General features: G+C 51.3%; 2 protein-coding genes across 2 annotated transcripts; one reads left to right on the top strand and one right to left on the bottom strand.

Moving 5' to 3' along the window:
• The first annotated feature begins 1472 nt into the window (after window positions 1-1472).
• On the top strand, window positions 1473-5902 carry EME1 (essential meiotic structure-specific endonuclease 1). The gene is made up of 8 exons (XM_049772858.1): window positions 1473-2169; window positions 2255-2379; window positions 3349-3438; window positions 3526-3644; window positions 3953-4079; window positions 4210-4325; window positions 5337-5526; window positions 5652-5902. The coding sequence occupies exons 1-8, from the start codon at window positions 1473-1475 to the stop codon at window positions 5826-5828; spliced, it is 1641 nt and encodes a 546-aa protein (XP_049628815.1). The 3' UTR covers window positions 5829-5902.
• Window positions 5903-7156: 1254 nt separating this feature from the next.
• LRRC59 (leucine rich repeat containing 59) lies at window positions 7157-20644 on the bottom strand. The gene is made up of 7 exons (XM_049772869.1): window positions 20297-20644; window positions 18367-18426; window positions 16532-16690; window positions 16251-16355; window positions 11726-11798; window positions 9918-10091; window positions 7157-7726 (listed from the first exon to the last, which is right to left on the bottom strand). The coding sequence occupies exons 1-7, from the start codon at window positions 20399-20401 to the stop codon at window positions 7479-7481; spliced, it is 924 nt and encodes a 307-aa protein (XP_049628826.1). The 5' UTR covers window positions 20402-20644; the 3' UTR covers window positions 7157-7478.
• Between the last annotated feature and the right edge of the window lie 284 nt (window positions 20645-20928).

Genomic DNA, 20928 nt, shown 5'->3' with positions numbered 1-20928 from the left:
TCATTTTGCATCCTCTTAACGCCCAGCCAAAGAACTAGAATGAAGATTTGCCTTAGATGTTTCATCTTGCTGCCTTACTGAGCGCCTGCTAGGTGCCGGATCCTGCAGTCCTTTAGGTAAAGGCGTGATTTTCTTTTATTGATCCTGTGATTGTGATTATTCTTGTTTTTGTAAAGAAGAAGCAGGGTGCTGGAGAGATAGTATAGCAGGCACGGTGTTTGTCTACGTGTACATAGCTGAGCATTGGGTGTGGCTCGAAAACCGAACAACAGCAACAACATAAAAGATCTACAAAGGTCACCTAGCTCGTCAGAGATCTCAGCTATAAATGATAGGAAATATTTGTTCAAATGACTCTTGCACGGCAACCAGCAATAGCACTGCCAGGTATATGTACAAGACTGTTGAAAACATGGGCCCGGAGAGATAGCACAGTGGCGTTTGCCTTGCAAGCAGCCGATCCAGGACCAAAGGTGGTTGGTTCGAATCCCGGTGCCCCATATGGTCCCCCGTGCCTGCCAGGAGCTATTTCTGAGCAGACAGGAGTAACCCCTGAGCAACACTGGGTGTGGCCCAAAAACCAAAAAAATAAATAAATAAATACTATTGAAAACAGGCCCACACGGAAGCTGGTGCATGACTGTGTTCATTAAAAACTGGAGACACAGCAAATGTTTATGCTGTCATGAATAGATAAAAATGTAGCATATCTATGGGGCCAGAGAGATAGCACAACAGTAGGGTGTTTGCCTTGTGATCCCGGCATCCCATGTGGTCCCCCAAGCCTGCCAGGGGCTATTTGCTGAGCGCAGAGCCAGGAGTAACCTCTGAGCGCTGCTGGGTGTGACCCACAAACAAAAAAAAACAAAAAACAAAAAAAGAAGCTCATCTATGCAGTGGATTATTCAACTAAGTGTCAGACATGAATGCAGCATCATAAATGAACCTTGTAAGCACTGCACTTGGTGGAAGAAACTAGTCACAAAAGACTCCTGTATAGTATGGTCCCATGTAGAAGCTTTTCCAAATAGGTAAATCCGCAGGTATAGTAGTAGAATTTTGGTTGCTGTGAGAGAATGGGCAGTGGCTGCTTTGCGGCTGTGAGAATCCTTTTGGGGATGAGGAAATATTGTGGAATTAGTTGCAATAGTTATGAATCATATAAATTTACCAAAGACTAACCTTTTTCTTTGGGGGGGGTAAGGTATTTGGGCCACACCAAGAGGTGCTCACTCCTCATGGTACTTAGGGACCATGTGTGGTGGTGAATATTGAATCAGATTAGCTACTGTCAAGGAAGGCTCTGTCTGATCTCTCTGGCCATGACCTAACTAATGAATTCCCTGTGCAATATAATGGGGTCATGTCCTGTTCCTCTTTTTCTCTTGTTTAGCTCTGTAAATCTTGGCTGCAGACCACATTTAATGATTTGAATTCAGTTTGAATTCTTTTCCTCTCAGGAGACCAGTCTGATGGCACTGAGGAATCCGTCGCTCTTCCTGGACTCCAGTGAGAGTGACTCAGATGAGTTGCCAGTGTTCACCTTTCTGAAGAAGGAACCAACTTCAATCAAGAGGTCATCTCAGAGGGCAGAGCCAGTCGTTGTGGTTGATACCTCGGGTTCTGAGGCCTCCTGTCCTCCATCTCCAAGGTGGAGAGGACCATCCCCTGTCCCAGGAGTGACTAAGACTGACACACAGGAAGGGCCCACCAGGGTGCTAAGCAGCGGAAGTGAGGATGGGGAAGAATTTGTTCCTCTGGCCCAACGGCTCAAGTGTAAGTTTTTGACCCGAAAGGCGCTGAGCCCTGACAGCTCCCCTGTCAAAATTGTACAGTCTCATTACAATCAGGAAGGAGCAACAGCGTGTGAGGGGACACATCAGCCGTGCCCAAAGAGCCCAAAGAAGCTTGTTCCCGCCATTCCAGAAAAAGGCACGTGGAATGCCCAGCACTCTGCCGGAGACCCTCAAGTCCTCTATGCTGAATTTCTCCCACCTCTGAAGACAAGCAGGGTCTGGCAGAAGGCACTGAGGAAAAGCTCACAGGGATGTCAGCAACAGGCACGCATGAGCCAGGAGGAGAGGAGGAAGAAGGTGACCCTGGATAATCGGCTGAAAGCCCAGAAGCCAGAGGAGTCTTTAAAGCACCTGGTCGTGGTGCTCGATCCAGGTCTTCCTCTTCTCTGTCCTCATGTGGGCTGTGCTCCCTTCTTTTGAGGTATCCCAGCTGAGTATTCCTTTCTGGTCTCTTGCAGAGCTCTTACAGATGGAAGGTGGGGGCCAGCTCCTGGGTGCTTTGCAGGGCATGGAGTGCCGTTGTGTGATTGAGGCCCAGGCTGTGCCATGCAGCATCACCTGGAAGAGGACTGGGCGGGCGGAGGTAGGACTGTGCTGGCGGCCCCCGCTCTGCCACTTCCTCAGAGTGACAGGCACCATCTGCTCTGTTCTGAAGGAGGCCCATCAGTCAGGGCCCCAGCAGGAACACAGATGGCTTAACTGAAGAGGATTTAATGAGGGGAGCGTCGTCTTCCAAGTCGTGGGCAGGGGACAAGGAAATTGCTAGGGACTGAGTGGTGCTTAGGGCCAGTCCTGGCAGTGTGCATAGCTTCTCACCTCAGCTACTGTTTTTTGGTGGTTTTTTGTTTGTTTGTTTGTTTGTTTGTAGTGGAGTGGGGATATCACATGCTATCTGTGCTCAGGAATGACCCCTGGTGGTGTTGGGATCACATAGTGCTGTGGATTTAAAGTGGGGATCTGCCTAGTGTGTTGACAGCATGCAAGCCAAGTACCTTAATCTTTATTCTGTCTCTCAGGTCCAACACATGACTATTAATTTGGGATATTAAAAGGCCTTTACTGAGGAATGTTGTTTTGTTGCACCATGAGATTCAGGTGGATGGGGATAGAACAAGATACCACATGCAAAGCACTCCACACCTTGAGCCAACTCCTCCATTCCAAGCCCCTCTGTTCACAGAGTAGGCCCACCATTTGAAGCCTTTCACAATCTCAATAGCATTCACCTTTCCAGGAATGCACTCCATGTCCCACATCACAGGTGACGAAGACTCTGAAAGGTAGAAAGTCTTGCCAACAACCATGCCAATCTGTTAAGCAGGAAGTAGAGCCCAGAGCTCCCTTCCCTTATTATGCCTCACTCCCATTTTGCTGTATTATGGGAGATCCAGTCAGAAAGCACTCTGCTAAAGTCTTGCTCTTCAGTGACTCTCCAGTGACTCCACTCTACTGAAGTACTAAGGGGTTGTCAGCCTGGGGCCAGGCCCACAGGTGAGGTCCTTAACCCAAAAGCCTGAGTGCTCTGACCCAAGCCTTTCTCGCCTTGTGACAGGATGAAGAGGAGGGCTTGGTGGAGGAGCCAGTGGTCCTGGTGCTGTTGCTGGTGAAGGCACTTGTACCCCTGATCTGCAACTTCAAGCAGGTGGGCAGAGCTCGCAGGGTGGGCATGCAAGACAGAGGCCTCCTCCAGGGGAACAGGTATTCATGCTGCTTTTGCCCTTTCATATAGGCCAGGCTGGGAAATGCTGAGAAGGGGAAGGACACTCTGTGCAGCTTTGTCACTGACATCGTGACCAGAACGGCTGGAAAGGCTCTGTCGCTGGTAATTGTGGACCAGAAACCCTCCAGGTTTGCATTTGCCCTCAAGACTTTATGAGGCTGGAGAGATGGTATTGCCCTGCAAGTACAAGGCACTTGGCCTGCAAGCAGCCCAGCTGGGTGTGATCCCCAAGCCCTGCCAGGAGTGATTCCTCAGCAGTCCTGGGTGTGATCCAGAAAACAGAACACCACTTTGCCTTATGTGAGCAGCCAGCAAGAGTGATTTTTTCCATCTCAGATGGGTCCCTGTGGAATGATGCTCTGGTTCTTTTACTTTCGCCATTTCCACCTCTTCTCAACCCTGCTTTCCTGCTCTTTGATTTCCTCTGCTGCTCCAGTGCTCCAAACCCTCCCCGAAGAAGGAAACAGAGTGCGGTGGCAACTAGAGACCAAGCTAAAGAGAAGCCACAGAGACAAGCAGAAGCTGAGTTTGGGTCTGGGGTGTCCAGGTTGGACGTGGAAGAGGTAAGCATGGCTAAGAGAGTCAGGCTGGGTGCTGAGACACAGGAGGGGCTGGGGTGCAGGTGGGTGAACAAGGAGAACCTCTCAATGTGCTCTTGCTGTGCCGCCTTGCCCACTGCTCTGGCATTTCTAGGCCTTGGTGGAGCTGCAGCTGTACACCACTGCCCAGGCACACATTGTGCACAGCTGGAAAGAGCTGGCCGACCTGGCATGCGCCTTCACCAAGGCTGTGGCTGAGGCGCCCTTCAAGTGAGTGTCCAGGACTGTGTCTTATGCCAGCCTAGCTCCCTGGCTGGCCACACCCTTTTCCATGGGATGGGTCCCAAATTCCTTTCCCCCAACTCTATTGCAAGTGAATTCTTCAAGCTCGAGGCTTGGAACAGACCTCATGCTGGGGCATCTCAGGAAGAGCCCTCCACTCTATATTTAGAACTTTGATGGGTTGGGAGTTCTGATGATTCAGTGTTCTGGCACCAACACTTGGATCCAGGGACACACAGGGCCATCAGGGCTACACCCAGCAAGTGCTTAAGGAGCAGATGGAGTTGGGAATCAAACCTGAGGCCCCATGTGTGCCAGGTATGCAATGCACTGTCTGGGCTACCTTCCCTTTTTGATGTTCTGCTTTCACTTATTAAGTTTGCTTCTGGGTCTGCAACAGGCTAAGTCCCTGGGATCCATTATAGGTCAGATCACAATGTGATAAGCCCCTCACAAAAGTTTTTACTCCCGGCTCTGAGCTCAGGGATCACCCTTGGCAGTGCTTGGGGAATCATGTGTTGTCATTCATTTGCAAGACTAACCTTCCTATTGCACTATCCCTCCAGCCCAGAATAACACTTTTTTTTTTTGGGGGGGGGGGGGGGTCACACCCGGCAGCGCTCAGTGGTTACTCCTGGCTCTATGCTCAGAAATCACTTCTGGCAGGCTCGGGGGACCATATAGGATGCTGGGATTTGAACCACCAACCTACTGCATGCAAGGCAAATGCCTTATCTCCATGCTATCTCTTCAGCCCTAAACACTCCTTAATAATGGGGACCTCAGAGAAAAAGGAGGCCTGTCTTTCCTTTCTGTCTGAGGGAACCAAGATGTGCCGGGACCAACTTGTGCCAACTTCTAGCACAGTGGCAGGCCCACAGTGAGACCTGTAGTCTCTTGTCTCTGCTGCTGATGTGGCAGACAGGGTACAAGTACCTAATTGTGGGGGAGAGGGGTAAGTGCAGAGCCACTGACTGCTGAGCTTCGTGCCTTTGACAGGAAGCTTCGAGACCAGACAAGTTTCTCCTTCTGCCTGGAGAATGACTGGGCTGGTGGCACCAAGGTGGACCGCACTGGCAGGGGACTTAGTCTGGTATGGCGGAGACAGATTCAGCAACTGAACCGTGTCAGTCTGGAAGTAGCCAGTGCCGTGGTGGACGCTTACCCCTCCCCACAACTGCTGCTACAGGTACTGCTCCATAGACAGTAGCAGGGGGCTCCCCTGCATGTCCATGGGGATGCTGGCACAGACCTAAGAAGGAGGGAGAGGCACCCACAGAGGTCATGTCACAAAGTGGGCACTTCTACTTTCAGGCGTACAGGAGATGCTTCTCCGAGCAAGAAGGCATGGGGCTGCTGGCTGACATAAAGGTGCGTCGTGGGGAAGGGGTGACGGCCACCTCCCGCCGGGTAGGGCCTGAGCTGTCCCGGCGGATCTACCTTCAGATGACCGCTCTGCAGCCAAACCTCTGCTTAGATAGTACAAACTGACTGTGGGAGACAACATGTTATTGTACTGGTGTCCTCACTCACCAGCTGCAGAAGGCTGGATGCTGCCCAGGTTCCTGCCAGCCACAGTGACTTCCAGGCACCCATCACCCTATCCACCCCCAGCCAGCCCCTGCTCCCCGAACACATTACACCAGCAGAGACCACTCAGGCATGTATTTAATAACATAGAAACCCCAAAGAACCTCAGTGTCCCATCTCTCAGAGCTCACGTGGAACTGCCCGGGCAGGTGGCTCCCCAGTCTGTGCGCTGTCACCTATGCCCTGGGTTTCTGTTCAATAAAGCATTTGTACCACTTGTTCTGGAGTTTGGAGGACTAAAGGAATGTGGAGCGACTGTGTATGCGGTGGGCCTGCATGCACGGCAGAGCCGGCCTCAGAGGAAAGAACAAGCCACTGCTTCCAGGGGTGGTGCCAGCACCACTGGGCCCAGCCTGTCTCGGACCCAGGACAGGCTCTGGTTGTCCTTAGGGAGACAAGGACTTTCACATCCAACAGTGGCTGAGTCCCAGCACACCCACCCCGGGCTCCTGCTGTGATGGGAGAAGCAGAGGCGGCTCCAGAGCCAGATGCTCCTGGGGAGCACGTGACAACAGACAACAGCCACCCACTCTGGCCTGGGTCCTAGCGTGTGCCTTGCTTCATCACTCCCATGACACCTGTAAACCCCTGTAGGTACAATAAAAGACCCAAGAAGGGGGGGGAAAAAAAAAAAACCAAAACCTATGCCTCAGTTTCTCTGGAGAGTGTTTGGGGGCTCCTTTGAGGTTATCTGGTGAGGTTTGTGTCACCCAAACAACTGACACAGTGGCCCTGTTAGGACCTGTGTCCTTGCTGGCCGTTGGGGAGTGCCTGCTCCCAGAGGCTGCACACTACCTGTCCCCCCATACCTGACAGTACCACTGAGCAAGGCAGAACAGGGCAATTTCCACTTAAGGTTCCTTCCTTGGTCTGTCCTGGGTTCTGGGCCTTTGGGACTGATGTGGAGGTGAGAACACAACAGGGAAGAAAGGAAGGGAGGGGCACTCACTCCTTCCTTCCCTGGAAGGCCTGCGCAAGTCACAGGCTTGTGGCCTGATCCACTGAGTTGGAGGGACTAGATGGGCCTGAGGTTCTGTTTGCTCCCTGGAACGTTTGAACATCTGAGGTCCTTAAGAAAAATAGATATCCCCACCCCCACCCCCAATTTAAGCTGCATTTGCCAAGTGTGGTGTCCCCCCCTAACTCCCCAAAAACACACTGCCTCCTGCTCTGCCCTGGCAACCCAGGGAGGAATGAAAGAAAGGGTTTGTGACATACAAAAGTATAAATGCATTGACAGCTGACCATTTAGTAGAAATGAACCTTGCCTTTACACAGCTTTGTGGAACAAACTAGAAAAGGCTGTTTTTCCTGCTCCCCACCCCCAAGCCTATTCCTCCAGGCATGCAGGTCACTGTCCCCACCTCCCATGTCACCTCACTCCGCCAGGGGACCCTGACTGGGGCACAAAGAAGTCCTCCAGAGAGGTCTCGAGTCCCAGTCAGCAGCCCCAGGACAGGGCAGGTGGTGAAGAGCTTGTGTCCAGCAGAACCCAATTCCATAGGAATCCACGCTCCGAGGCCAGGAGTCGGCAGTGGTGCTGGGGGCCGCTTACTGCTGCTGCGAGTCGGTCTGCAGGACCCAGCGCAGGAGGTCGTGGCCACGCAGCCCACGGAGCGCGTTGTCATAGAGGGTGTTGACGCTGGTGCAGAGCGGCTGCCGCTGCAGCGCCGTCACCCGGCATGCCACCAGCCCACAGGCCACGCATAGCAGCAGCAACAGCAGCAGCTTCAGCAGAGCCCATGACCTCGTCTGCTTCCGGGGTGGTGGCTTGCGGGGTCGAGAGCCAGACTTCGATTCTGGGGAAACAGTCAGGGTGAGTAACAAAATGTCAGTAGGTCTGGGAGGCCCAGCAATGCTAGTCACCTCCAGGCAGACCCACTTCCACCTTCTCAAACATAGAGCCTCTCCACAGGGCTGGGATGGCTGAACTGCAGAGATGCCACATGTGGACGTCTGGGACCCCCAGAACCCCCAAATCCCTGAAACAAACAAAGATTTGATTTACCTGATATCATATGACTCCCTGGAGCACTGCTGGAAGTGCTCAAATCCCCCCATACACACACCTTTAATTTATTCCTTTTTTTTTTTTTTTTTTTTTGGTTTTTGAGTCACACCCGGCGTTGCTCAGGGGTTACTCCTGGCTGTCTGCTCAGAAATAGCTCCTGGCAGGCATGTGGGACCATATGGGACACCGGGATTCGAACCAACCACCTTTGGTCCTGGATCGGCTGCTTGCAAGGCAAACACCGCTGTGCTATCTCTCTGGGCCCTAATTTATTCCTTATTTATTGAGTTTTGGATCATAACCAGCAATGTTTAAAGTATATTTGGAGGGGGGGGGCACACCCAGCAGTTCTCAGGGGTTACTCCTGGCTCTGCGCTCAGAAATCACTCCTGGCAGGCTCAGGGGACCATATGGGATGTTGGAGATAGAACCCAGGCCATCCAAGGTCGGCCACATGCAAGGCAAATGTTTTACTGCTGTGGCCCCAATGTTCAAGGGTTACTCCTGACTCTGTACTTAGGAATTACTCCTGGTGGGCTCAAGTAATTATAGGGATAACTGCTATCTAACCCAGGTTGGCCACACGCAAGGCAAACATCCTATCTGTTGTACTATCGCTCTGGTCCAATTTTTTTTTTGCGGGGGAGATAAGGTTTTGGGCTATACCTGGTGGTGCTCAAGTGTTACTCCTGGTTCTGTGCTCTCAGAAATCATTTCAGACAGGCTTGGGGGACCATATGGGATGCTGAGGATTGAAACTGGTCAGTCCAGAGTCAGCAGTGTGCAAAGCAAACACCCTACCACTGGGCTATCACTCCAGCTCCCCACTTCATTTTTTAAAGGAAGAACATCTAAGCTCTTGAACACGTTGCTATGCAGAAAGACAACAAACCCTCCTCCTTAGCTCTCGAGAGAACATTCAAGCCTGGAACTCACTCTATGGGAGCTTGGGATCCCCAAGGACCTCAATTCTCTGTAACATGGTGATGACCCAGACCCCTGGGATCAGGAGCAGGAACTACAGAGACCGTGTCCTCTGAAAGACACTGTTGCAACTGTGACTAACATATAAAGCACCACTGGTCATATATAAAACTATGTTGAATCCCTTTAGAGAACACATATAATACATGTGTGATTAGGGGGGAAAATGTCCCTAATACTTTAGGCAATTTTGAAAAACAAAACAAAAAAAACTTGATTAAGTCAAGCCACAGCTCCATAGCAGAACAAGCCTCACGTGTACATCCTGAGTTCTGTCCCTGGGCACCCACAAAAAGCAACATTCACTCCTCATTTTCTCCCCTAAACACCTGGTAACCCCCAAATAACAAAATCAGGTAATGCAGTGTGTAAGGTGCATATCTTGCAAAAGACCAACTTGAATCAAAGAAACTGGTTTGATCCCCAGCATCCCATATGGCTCCCCCAAACACCATTGGGTGTGGCCCCAAAACAAACAACAAAATCAAAACTACCAAACACCTTGGCTCAGTAATCCCGAGACTAAAACCGCCATGAAAACTTGTTTTTCTCCTGAATCACATCACTTTCCTCATGTCACACAAAGTGGTGTGACACGGCCTACTCATGGCAAGTAAGGATGAGCAGGGACCAGACTGGGACAGGGACACTGGCCTACACTCTGCCTTCATCTGGGTCCATTTGGCCCAGGGGTTAGTCAGCTGCACCTTACATGGACTCAATCAGGATAGTTGTAATACAACATAGTTAGTTTCCTGTCTGCTGCCCAGACAACCCTGCTGGGGTTCAAGCAGAACCAGTGAGTTGATGCCTTCTAACAAGTGCTCGGGCTCTAGAGAATGTGGCCCTACACTCGAATCCTGACCAAGTTCCTGCTCCACAGGAATCTAGAGGCAGCTAGCTCCCCAGTGGCACTAGCAGGAGCCATTGGTGCCACCCCAGAGGCCAGGCTCCCCACCCACCCCCTCCGTGTGCCCTACCCTGAGGACACCTACTCTGTGCCTGATTGGCCTCCTTCTTGGGCTTCTTCTCCTGCTCTCGCTTGTTGGCCTTGAGTGCATCATACTCCTTTCTGCGGCGCTCCTTCTCCTCCGCCTTCTCCCGCTTCCGCAGCTCCCGCTCCTGGGCCTCCTTGGCTCGCTGCTTGGCCTCCCGCTTCTTCTCAGCCTCTGAAGAACATCAGCCCCCAATGACCACTCTCCTCAGCCTCCCGAGTGACTTAACATGACCTGCGGCCAAGGGCACGTGAGGCACAGACGAGGCTGTCTGTGGCTCACCCATGAGCTGGACAGCCAGGACACAATGCTTGTGGGGAGCTCACTATGGACTATGGTCACCTGTGCAGAACTAATGGGAAAACAGGAGTCGAGGGGCATGGGAAGGCCTCTAGAATTTGGGACAAGTTCAGAAGGCACAGTAGTTGGCAGTCTTCCACAACTTAAGAGAAGCCGAGAAGGTACAAAACAGGGCATGGGAAGGGAAGTCACAGAAGAATTAAAGTCTTTGTGATCAGGATTTTGTTTTTTTTTTTTTTCAGCAAAAGTGAGACTAAAGGGTTTGTTCTAGGGATTGACACAGAAAGCGAGGTAATTGGAACAACTATATTTATATGCAGCACCCAGCTCATAAAGCACTGGGGTCGAAAACAGCACCTCCAAATCCTGGGCGTGGAAACACCACAGTCATAAACAGGGGGTTCAATATCCTGCTTTTATGGCTTAAAAGTCTCTTTGGACACAATATAGCACTCGAAGAACTGTAGCTTTCCAGTGTTTCCCTGTGAACAAACAAGCCCAAGTGCCAGCTGGGCCCTGAGCATGCCAGGAAGACACAAGCCTCCAGGGAGTATGTGCCACCTCAGAAGTGACAGCAGCAATGGTCAGGGAACACAGGGCAGAATAGTGATGGCTCCTGAGTAGCTGTCTGTAAGCAGCGTCTCACCTCTCCACCCACTGATGCAGGAAGCCAGCCTTGTGCCAAGCCTTGTGCCAGGAGCTTGAGATATAGCAGTGAGGGCAAGTCCAGTTCTAGCGCCTGAGTCACCTACTTTCTAGGGAAGAAGACTAAAAACAAGTGTTCTGTGCCAGAGAGGAAATAGGTAGAGAGAGAACAGGAGGAACACACCAATTGGGAAGCTGTGAGGGTCAAGGACAAAAAAAGGCAACCTGGCACAGACAAACTGATTCCTGGAAGCCACGCAAAGCCCACTTGATAAGTCCCCCTCCTTGGGGAAGGCAACCAAGTCTGTGGTCTGTCCCTGAGCCGCCTTGGGCGTGGCAAGCCCGGCTGGCTACGTGAGAGAGCTGGAATTTCATGCTAAGTACAATTAGAGGCCATTAGGGGGATTGAAGCAGCTGCATAACTGATTCAATTGAAAAAGTTCTCCATGGCCAAAAGGGTGGAGAAAGCACAGGCGGAGACAGGATGTTAGGAGGATGTTAGGAGGGATTTTAGGAGGGGCTGCAGCCATTGTGAGGTGAGGTGGAAAAAGCCCTCTTGCTGAGAGCCTGGAAGGGGAGTCCCACTCTTGGGAGACACTCAGGGGATCAGTTCTAGCAGTGAGTCACCACTAAGCAGACAGAAATGGGAGTGTTGGAATATACTCTGAGCTCAGAGGAGAAGCCGCAGCTAGAGGATTGTTTGTGCCATCAAGATGCTGCCGGGGAAGTAGCTCGGCCGCAGAGCAGATGTCAGACATATTAGGCTCGGGGTTCAGGAAATACAGGGACCTTCTTGCACTGTACAACACCCACCCCATGACTCCTCTAGGACCTGCAAGACCACTAGAGGAGATGCCGCCTACCTCGTTCCACTTCCATTCGCCGCTGCTTCTCCCGCTCCTGGTCTGCCTGCACAGCCTTCATGTGCTGTAACACCTGCAAAGGGAGAGTCGGGCACTGAGCACAGGCAGCTTGCTTGAGACATGCAGAAAGACTGGCCCTTTGGGGTACCTAAATCAGGCTGCAGATAGAGCTGAGACCATCCTAAGGTGCTATCCCATCTTAGCAGAATAGAAGAAAAGCCAGCAGAGTACAGGCCCATAAAACTGCTAGAAAGCCCATCTGCGACGCTCCATGCTAACTTGGACTAGTAAAATATTCCAGCCACTTACAAACCTGTAAGGGTTTCATCCCAGGCTCCCAGGCACTCTGCCAGGTATAGCCCACACTGGCTCCACACCCTGTCCTGACCCTCCACCTGGGGTTTTCATAGACCTTTCCTGAGTCTCTTCTTGTTTGTTGTTGTTTTTGTTTGTTTGTTTGTTTTTTTGGGTCATACCCAGCAGTGCTCAGGGGTTACTCCTGGCTCTACGCTCAGAAATCGCTCCTGGCAGAAACCGGGACCATATGGGATGCCAGGATTCAAACCACCGTCCTGCATGCAAGGCAAATGCCTTACCTCCATGCTATCTCTCAGGCCCTCCGAATCTCTTCTTATAGGGCTATTGTGACCAGTTCCCACAAGGTAAAAGACAAAGCACTCAACACTGGTTTGCTGAGGAACTAGACACTCACTTCAAAGGGCACATTGGGACATTGGGAGTCCCATCCACTCCCACCCAGGCTGGAAAGAGTGCAGCTGGGAGGGTAGGTCAGACTGCTCTGAGCAAAGCTTGTCTGCTCGTTCACCACAGAGGAGGGTAAGAGACACGAGACCCATACCACATACTGTACGGGGTACCCCGAGCCCTGCAACTTCCAGTCGGCAAAGTCCTGACAGTTTCAACCTATATAAAGGAGTAGCAGAGACCGTCAACCTGGACTGTGGACATGGTTAGGGGAAGGGTAAAGGACTGTGACCTTAGCAAGTTCTGTGGCCTTCCCACGTCAATTTACTCATCTAGAAAGATGAGATAAGATAGTCTGAAGACTAGTGTGAAGATAAGGTATATAGCTTGTACTGATTGCACAACATAATCCCTGGTGTTGTATGTACTTAATAATGTCTTCCTGCTTCCATTTTGTTTTTAACTACTTCTCTACTTTTTCTTCTTTACTGAATGAGAGAAAAAAATGTATCTACATTAAGACAGTAAAACCCTCTGTGTTTCCTGCATTAGCCAAATGGTGGAGGTCTGTGTCCAAATATAACTGTCTGGAGCAAAGTGGGATAAGAGCCCCATCAAAGGGCCGGAGAGATAGCATGGAGGTAGGGTATTTGCCTTGCATGCAGAAGGACGGTAGTCCGAACCCCGGCATCCCATAGGGTCTCCCGAGCCTTCCAGGAGCGATTTCTGATTGTAGAGCCAGGAGTAACCCCGAGCACTGCTGGGTGTGACCCAAAAACCAAAAAAAAAAAAAAAAAAAAAAAGAGCCCCCATCAAGAGGGGGCTTGGCACTGGCGCTGTGAAAACTCCTTCTAGGTGCCTGAGGTAAGGCCGCTGGAGCTCCATCCAGACTGGGAGGGAGTAAAAGCCAGGTGTGGCTGGCAGCTCTGCCCAGAGAATCAAACACTACAAACAGAGGCAGTTCCGGTGACAGCCCGTCTCACCCTGAACTCAGAAGAGTGAACAATCACCAACAGCTCAGTTCCAGGGGCTTGAGTGATAGCATAGCAGGTAGGGCATTTGTCTTGCATGCAACCAACCTGGGTTTGATCCCTAGCATCCCATATGATCCCCCATAGTACCACCAGGAGTAATTCCTAAGTGCAGAGCCAGAAGTAACCCCCAAAGATCACTGGGTGTGGCGGGGGGGGGAGGAGGGGGGGGAGAGGGAGGCGGGCACGGACTTAAAAAAAATTTCAGTTGGGCCCGGAGCGATGTTTGCCTTGCAAGCAGCTGCTCCAGGACCTAAGGTGGTTGGTTCGAATCCCGGTGTCCCATATGGTCCCCCATGCCTGCCAGGAGCTATTTCTGAGCACACAGCCAGGAGTAACCCCTGACCACCGCCGGGTGTGACCCAAAAACCAAAAAAAAAAAAAAATTTTCAGTTGGTGCTAGAGGACATAGTGCCAACTATAGAGTGAGCTGGGTAAGCCCAGTCCAAACACGAGGAGTACATGATAGGAAAACTCAGCCACTCAGGAATAGGAGCGAATCTAAGAGGGAGAGGGACAGACAGACTATAAAATGATCTCACTCACTGTTGGGCATTAAAAACAAAAAACAAAAATAGTATGGAAATAATCCCAAAGACAATAGAAATGATAGGTGAGAAGTGCAGTTAGGACAGGAAAGGAACCACTATGACAATGATAGTGGGAAATGATCGCTCTGGACAAGAACTATGTGCTGTAAGGAAGTAAAGTGATATGCATGATGCCCTTTCAGTAACTGTTTTGCAAGGTGTCTAAAAGAAAAATGGGTAAAGAGAAAGAGAAAAGTAGGCTGTCTGCCACAGACAGGCTGGGGGTACAGATGGGGAGGGACACACAGGAAGAAAACTGAAAAAATTAGTGGTGGGAACTGAACACTGGCGAAGAGATGGGTTTTGGAACAGTGTATAATTGAAACTCAACTACCAACAACTTTTTAACTCTGTATCTCATCGTGATTTATTAGGACAATTCTTTTAAAATGAAAGAAATGGGACTCAAACCTTCCGTCTTCCCTCCTCCAGCCCCAGCAGACAGGAGCACTTGCCACATATTGTGCTAATAATTAATTCTTAAAAATTACTCCACTGTGTGACTAACCCAGCACTCACTAGAATAGCACAGAGAGCTGGGGGTGACAGCACCCTCATTCGGCAGGACTCATCAGGACTGGTGGGAACCAGGGAGGGTGGCCTCAGTCACATGCAGAACTTTGGCTGGAAGGTAAAGGCAAGTACTGAATACCTGTGCAAGAAAAATCTCCCTTTCTCTGGACACAGGCTACCAGGACTGCACCAGGAGGTGCTGGGAGAGACCTTGGGGCCTGTCACATGCTTGGCTAATGTTCCATCACCAACCATCTTCCTGGCCAATAAAAATTACTTTTGTAGATCAAACGCAGTAGCATGTCAACAATTTTAGGAGGTTGGCCCTTGTTTGATGAATGAAGAAATGACAAGTGTGTAGTTGTGAGGGTTTCTCCTGTGAAACAAACAAAACCTTCCTTCTCCAGGTTCTGAGTGAGGGTTAGGAGGGTACAGCTTGAAAACCAGGCATGACCATAACAGTTGTGGGGAACTACTATGAATCTTCAGAGCAGCAGGGCTCTGTAAAATGCCACAGTTCATCCCTGATGCCAGGCCCTCCCACCTAGGGCACAGTGGCCTAAGAAACTTGGTTGTGTCTTTGTGCCTGACTTTTCTAATCATGGTGCTGAAGTAGCCCTGAGCTATGGATAAAAAAAGTGGCCCTCCCTCAAGATTCACATAGCAACTGTCCAGTTAGGTCTATTTTGCTTACCAGGTTCTCTAAACAAGGCCAACTCAGTCATCTGTTGCTCAGCTAATAAAAGCACCCGAGGCTGCTGAAGCTAAAGGGTGTATCTGGTATTGTTGAGATGAGTAGAGGACTTAAGAGAAGGCACAAGGGCAGGGACATGTGGGGCTGTGGGCACATGCCTTCTATATGTACAGAAGGACCCAAATCAGGTATCACACGGCCCTTCGAGTACTGGTTTAGCCCTGGAACCCGTTGACTCCAAGCAGCCCCAGGCTCTAGCAGTGAACCATCCAGTCCAGGTGGCTAAGCATCATGGGACAATCTGGAGGTCCCTGAGCAAAGCTTGAAAAAGAAATGAAGGGGCCGGGCGGTGGCGCTGGAGGTAAGGTGCCTGCCTTGCCTGCGCTGCCTAGGACGGACTGCGGTTCGATCCCCCAGCGTCCCATATGGTCCCCCAAGAAGCCAGGAGCAACTTCTGAGCGCATAGCCAGGAGTAACCCCTGAGCGTCATAGGGTGTGGCCCAAAAACCAAAAAAAAAAAAAAAAGAAAAAAAAAGAAAAAGAAATGAAAACACAAAACAAAACAAAAACCAGTTTGCAGTAATATTTGCCAGAAAATACCTCCCTCCCTTCCTCACTGCAGCATCAGACAATTTGACCTCAAAATTAACACCCCATCTGCCCAAGATATCTATTTAGGGCTACAATCTTACAAGCACCAGCCCCTTAAAGGTGAAAGTTCTATAATATATGTGATTTAGGCCAGCTGTAGTCCCTACCCTTTTGTCCCACTCCAACAGCGGAGCACAGTGCCACACAGGATGGCACCCAGGATGTGGCAGCGTGGAAGAGCTGCAGGAGAGTAAAGGACAGCAGGGAAGAGGGGGCCCTTTGCTGACTGGCCCATCGCCAGCAGCACTAAGAGCATCATGCTCTCAGATGCCCTGGGAAAGAAACATGATGCACAGGAGAGCCCAGGGGAGAGCAAGAGGATAGGGGCAGCGGCTGCCTACCTTGTTGGCACACTGCTTACACTGCTTCTCGTCCAAACAGTCGCCTGCCACTTTGGCCAGGACAGGGTCCAGGGGGTTATCCTTCAGGTCCAGCCACTTCAAGTTCTAGAGGGACAGGCAGAAAGCCGGGTGAGCCTGAGCTTGCACACAAAGTCCCACAGGGGGGCCAGGAAATGAGTGGAAAGAAGGCCCCAGGCTCCTGCTACAGGTCTGTGGTTGGTATTTCTGCAAAGTCCACAACCATGCTCCTGCTGGCCCAACCCCATTGTAGAAGCCCTTACCTTGAGCTGGGCAAAGCTGACCGGCAGATTGACCAGCCTGTTGTTGAGGAGGTCCAGGTGCTGGAGGTTAACCAGACGGCCGAAGTCAGTGGGAAGCTGCTGCAGTTTGTTCTTACTCAGGTCCAGCTTCACCAGGTGTGTGAGGCCACAGAAGTCAGACTAGGAGCCAAAGGAAGACAGCTCAGCCTCAGTCTCCCACGCTTGGTTCAAATGGGTCATAAGTTCCCAGGTCTGAGATGTGTATGTGGAAATTCTGCCACTAATCCCTACCACGGCATAAGAAACCAGAGAGTCTGAGGGATAGCATAAGACATGAACATAACAGGACTGAGCACACATGAGCATGTTACTCTCCTCAGTTCTCCTGTCAACCCACTCTCCACCTGCTCCCAGCACCTGAGGACCCTTCTAGGTGCCCACAACTGCCTAAGACCACTCTGTGGACACACAGCCTGACCACCCTGTCATCCTCCCAAAGGGCTCGAGCATTCCCAGCTGGCCCTGCCTGTCTCCCTCAAAGCTGTGTTCTTCAATGGCATTTTCCTCTCCAGAGTGCACTATGCTTCACTCTGCGAGACCACCATAGGGAAGCACCCAAGTGCTCAATGACTGCTCTCTGATGAACAGACAGACTGGGCTGGGCCCATCCCACCTGTATCTTCCTCAGAATAGTTCAGAACAGGCTCCTTGTCATTATGCCCCTGCTCAGCATCTGTATCAAAGGATGTGCCAACCTTGGCTAATAAGGCACATTTGTGCTCTCGGGGGACCCTCTGGGGATCTGCACTGCCAAGGGAACGCACTGAGGCTGTGTGAAACGTGCACTTGGGGGTGCTGAATGACTGACAAAGCAGATGGTGGAAATCAGCCTGTGAGGAATAGCTCCCCTCCTCGAATAAAACAGCAAATACTGGTGAGAAGAAGCAGCGAATCAGATGCATTTTCAGGGTGAGAGACCATTCTTAATGAGCTACAGGAAGTTGATAGAAACAACCAGTGAAGCCCAGGAGACGGGGAAAGGCAGATGAACTAATGAGGCAGTAAAGAAACTGCCAAAGTCTAAGACTCAGTGCCTGAGGCAGGGCCCCAGAGGAAGGTGAGAGGTGGCCTGTGCCACCATTGGGAACAGCCTCAATGGCAGCACACTCAGGTCTGCCAGAGGAGCTGCCTGACCCACACAGAATGGAGGATACTTGTCCCTCAGCAGTGACATGGTAGAGCAAAGGAGAACTGGGAGAAGTGATGAGAGAAAAACCCAGAAAGATTTAAGCAGATTAAATGTGCTGAACAAAACACATGGCAAGGGCCAGGAATGTGGTTCGGTGGTAAAGGACTGGCCTAGCAAGAATAGAACTTGGGTTCAGTTTTCAGCAAATGCACGATGAATGTGCTTACCTCAAATAATTCAAGGATTAGGATTAAAACAAACTTCTTTTGTTCTCTGTTCACCAAAAGAATGCACAAAAAGGCTGTTTACAAACAACTATCTCCCTGGGATGCAGAGCAACTAACAAAATGGTCTCCAGATTCCTCTCTGTAAGAGAGGGGGAAACACTATTTTCAAAAGAATGAGACAGACAATTTAAAAAAAAAAAAGGAAGGGCCCAGGATGCAACTTAGAAGCTTTAGTTTCCTGTAGCATAATTGCCCACTGCTCTGCAGAAGGAGGCCTCTGTCCTGTTTCCCATCTCCAAGGTGAACACCCTATTCCCTAAACCCTCAGGTTTAGTGCTGTCCCATCTGCAATCCTTTCTTGAAATTCTGCCTCATGACACAAAACCCACAGGAGAGAAGATGTGTCCGGGGCTCTCAGAGGACTCTGCTGCCAGCCTTACCGGGAGAGTGGCCAGTTTATTGCAGGACAGATCCAGTACAGTGGCCTTCGGAAGGGCAGCCTAGGAAGGAAGGAGAACAAAATGTCAGACTGACACATGGAATTGCTCGGTGACATCATCTGCCAGCAAAGTCTTTCCAAATGAAGTTCCTGTGACCAGGAAAATGGCACGAAATCCATAAATCCACAAAATCCATTTCCTGAAGAGGAAATAAGGAGCAGTTAGGCGTGACTTGAGGAAGATGACAAAAGGTCTGGTTGTGGGATATCTAGGAAAGGAAAACCTCTTTTGAGCAAGTCTCTAGAGCACCCTGAACTTGTTTTCTAGCACATTCCTCAGGAGCTCTCAGCTGTGTAGAACAGTCTAATAATGTGGGGTACCCACAGTCCCAAGTGCAGTCTTCCTGGCACCAATGTATAAGCCAGCTGAGTAACTGAATGAGTGAGTGAATGAATGGGAGTGGCTAGAGCAGCTAGAGGCGCCACGCGTCTTCTCCTTTCCCCCCACCCCCTCCTCTCCATCCAACTCCCAAGAACTTGGGCCACATGGACCAGATGCCAGAGTGGACAAGGCCAGAGTGGCACCAGGGCCAGGCCAAACCCAGGCCAATCATCCCTGGGAAGGGAATCTGGTGGGGAAGGAGGCAAGTGTACAGAGAAGGGCTCTGGGCCCCTCTGCATTCTCCAACCGCCAGAAAGCTTAAACTGAAGCCTGACCTGCTCTGTCAAGCCCATGTTCTCCCTTGATCATGCATGCATCTCTCTCTTTCTACTCCACTTTGGAGAAGCCCATATTCTCTCTTAAATTCCTCCCTTTCTCTCCCCCTTACATCTAAGTAAACTTCATTCATTCTTGATTCCTTAAAAAGAAAACAACAAAAACAAAAACTAAAAATCAGCTTAGCGGTTATGAAAGTCACAAGCAAGCTATCCACCTGCCCAATACTGGAAGATCTTACTCCACCACCCTCAACAGCTGCCAGATAGGAAATATTCTCACCCTCTCTCATAAATGGCGGCAATCTAGGAATAAAGGTTAACCAGCTTGCCAAAAGCCCTGAGTTCTCTTGAGCAACGGAGCTGGGAGATGAGCCCGGAATCCCGGCCTTGGAGAGGAAGACTGGGCTGGGTGCCAGCGACAAAGGTAAATGGTTAAAGGCAGGAGGGGTTAGTTCCCCCACTTCAAGCTAGGCACCGCCCTCCGTCCTCCTTGGCCCGCAGGAACTAGTGGGGGGAAAGCCGACGTGTATCCAAAGCCACTGGGGCGCAAAGTAGTTGTGCAATCTCCAGGCGGGTGGGGTAAGAGGGTGGGATGCGGGGGGAACGTGGATCTCAATTCCCTGACCAAAGGAGAACAGTAAGTGGGGTGTGCTGCGGATTCCCGCCAGTTTCAGCCTCCGTCTCTCTCTAGGCTAGCAGACCCTTGCCAGGAAGGCCCTGGGGGCCCCATCGCTTCCTAGCTGAGCCGGTTCTGGCCACACCCCAGGCCTCCAGAACAGGCCCTACCTCCATCGCCACCGAGTCATTCATTCATTTCGTTCGTTCATTCATTCATTCTCCCGGGAGAGCGGCCGAGGAGAAGCGATCAAGGGGGTCCCACTTGGCTAGGAGCACATGGACCCCCACTCCCATCCCCTAGTTGGGGGGGGAGATCTCACTCAGGACCCGTCTGCTTTTTCGGGGGGACGGTTGCTGGACCCACTCCAAAGTGACACGTGTACAGACAGCCCAGGGAGCGGCGGGGAAGCAGGGATGCGGGGGATCAGACTCAGTTCCCTCCCCGCAGCCCATGACCTCGTCCTCCTCCTGGTTATAAGATGGGGAAACTGAGGCAAGGGAAACGGGGAGGGACACCAAAGCAAGGGCCAGAGCCAGGTTTGGAAGGTATAGATGTCGAGGCGCCCCGGGCTGGGGGGACGACGATCACTGACCAGCTCCTTGACGGGGACTTCGTTGAGGTCGTTGAGGCTCAGGTCCAGCTCGTTGCCGTCCAGCTTGTCGCGGAGGTTCCCGCCCTTACTCCCGGCCTTGGTCATGGTGACGCCAGCAGAGAGGATCCCTCCCGGTTCTGGGGCGCTCTGGCGGGCGGGAGAGCAGGTTGCGATCGGGCCCGGCGGTTCAGTGGATTCGCAGCCAGCCAACCGATCAAGCCGCTGTGGGCCCGGCCGCACGACTTGGGGAGACCGCCCGCCCCGCCGCCACCCGTCCGCTCGCCGGCAGCAATCTGAGCCCCGCGCCCCGCTCCCACCGGTGCCACTGCGACGACGACCACTTCCGGGTCCACGTCACCTTCCGCGACCACCGAGACGGGCAGGGCCAGAGCGGCGCGAGTGGGAGCTGGAGCGCCACCTAGTGTCTAGAAGCTCGCGCTGCAGTTGCAGTCGCCGTCGCTGCTGACCCAGGGAGAGGTGGAGTTAGATGGAGCCTGTATTTTATTTATTTTATTTATTATTTGATTTTACTTTATTATTTTTATTTTATTACTTTTATTTTATTATTTATTTATTTTGGTTTTTGGGTTACACACGGCAGTGCTGAGGGATTACTCCTGGCTCTACGCTCA

This window comes from Suncus etruscus, chromosome 1 (genome assembly GCF_024139225.1).
Source record: "Suncus etruscus isolate mSunEtr1 chromosome 1, mSunEtr1.pri.cur, whole genome shotgun sequence".
Lineage (NCBI taxonomy): Eukaryota > Metazoa > Chordata > Mammalia > Eulipotyphla > Soricidae > Suncus > Suncus etruscus.
The sequence above is the reverse complement of the archived record's forward strand: the minus strand, read 5'-3'. Positions and strand labels throughout refer to the sequence as shown.

Excerpts from the sequence above, each read along its gene's own strand:
- LRRC59 (XM_049772869.1), bottom strand. The coding sequence starts at position 20,401 with ATGACCAAGGCCGGGAGTAAGGGCGGGAACCTCCGCGACAAGCTGGAC. Across the intron at positions 16,691-18,366 it reads ATAAACTGGCCACTCTCCCG|TCTGACTTCTGTGGCCTCAC; the intron begins GTAAGGCTGGCA and ends TTTGGCTCCTAG. Across the intron at positions 7,727-9,917 it reads GGAGGCCAATCAGGCACAGA|AATCGAAGTCTGGCTCTCGA; the intron begins GTAGGTGTCCTC and ends CTGTTTCCCCAG.
- EME1 (XM_049772858.1), top strand. The coding sequence starts at position 1,473 with ATGGCACTGAGGAATCCGTCGCTCTTCCTGGACTCCAGTGAGAGTGAC. Across the intron at positions 2,170-2,254 it reads GGTCGTGGTGCTCGATCCAG|AGCTCTTACAGATGGAAGGT; the intron begins GTCTTCCTCTTC and ends GGTCTCTTGCAG. Across the intron at positions 4,080-4,209 it reads CCAGGTTGGACGTGGAAGAG|GCCTTGGTGGAGCTGCAGCT; the intron begins GTAAGCATGGCT and ends TGGCATTTCTAG.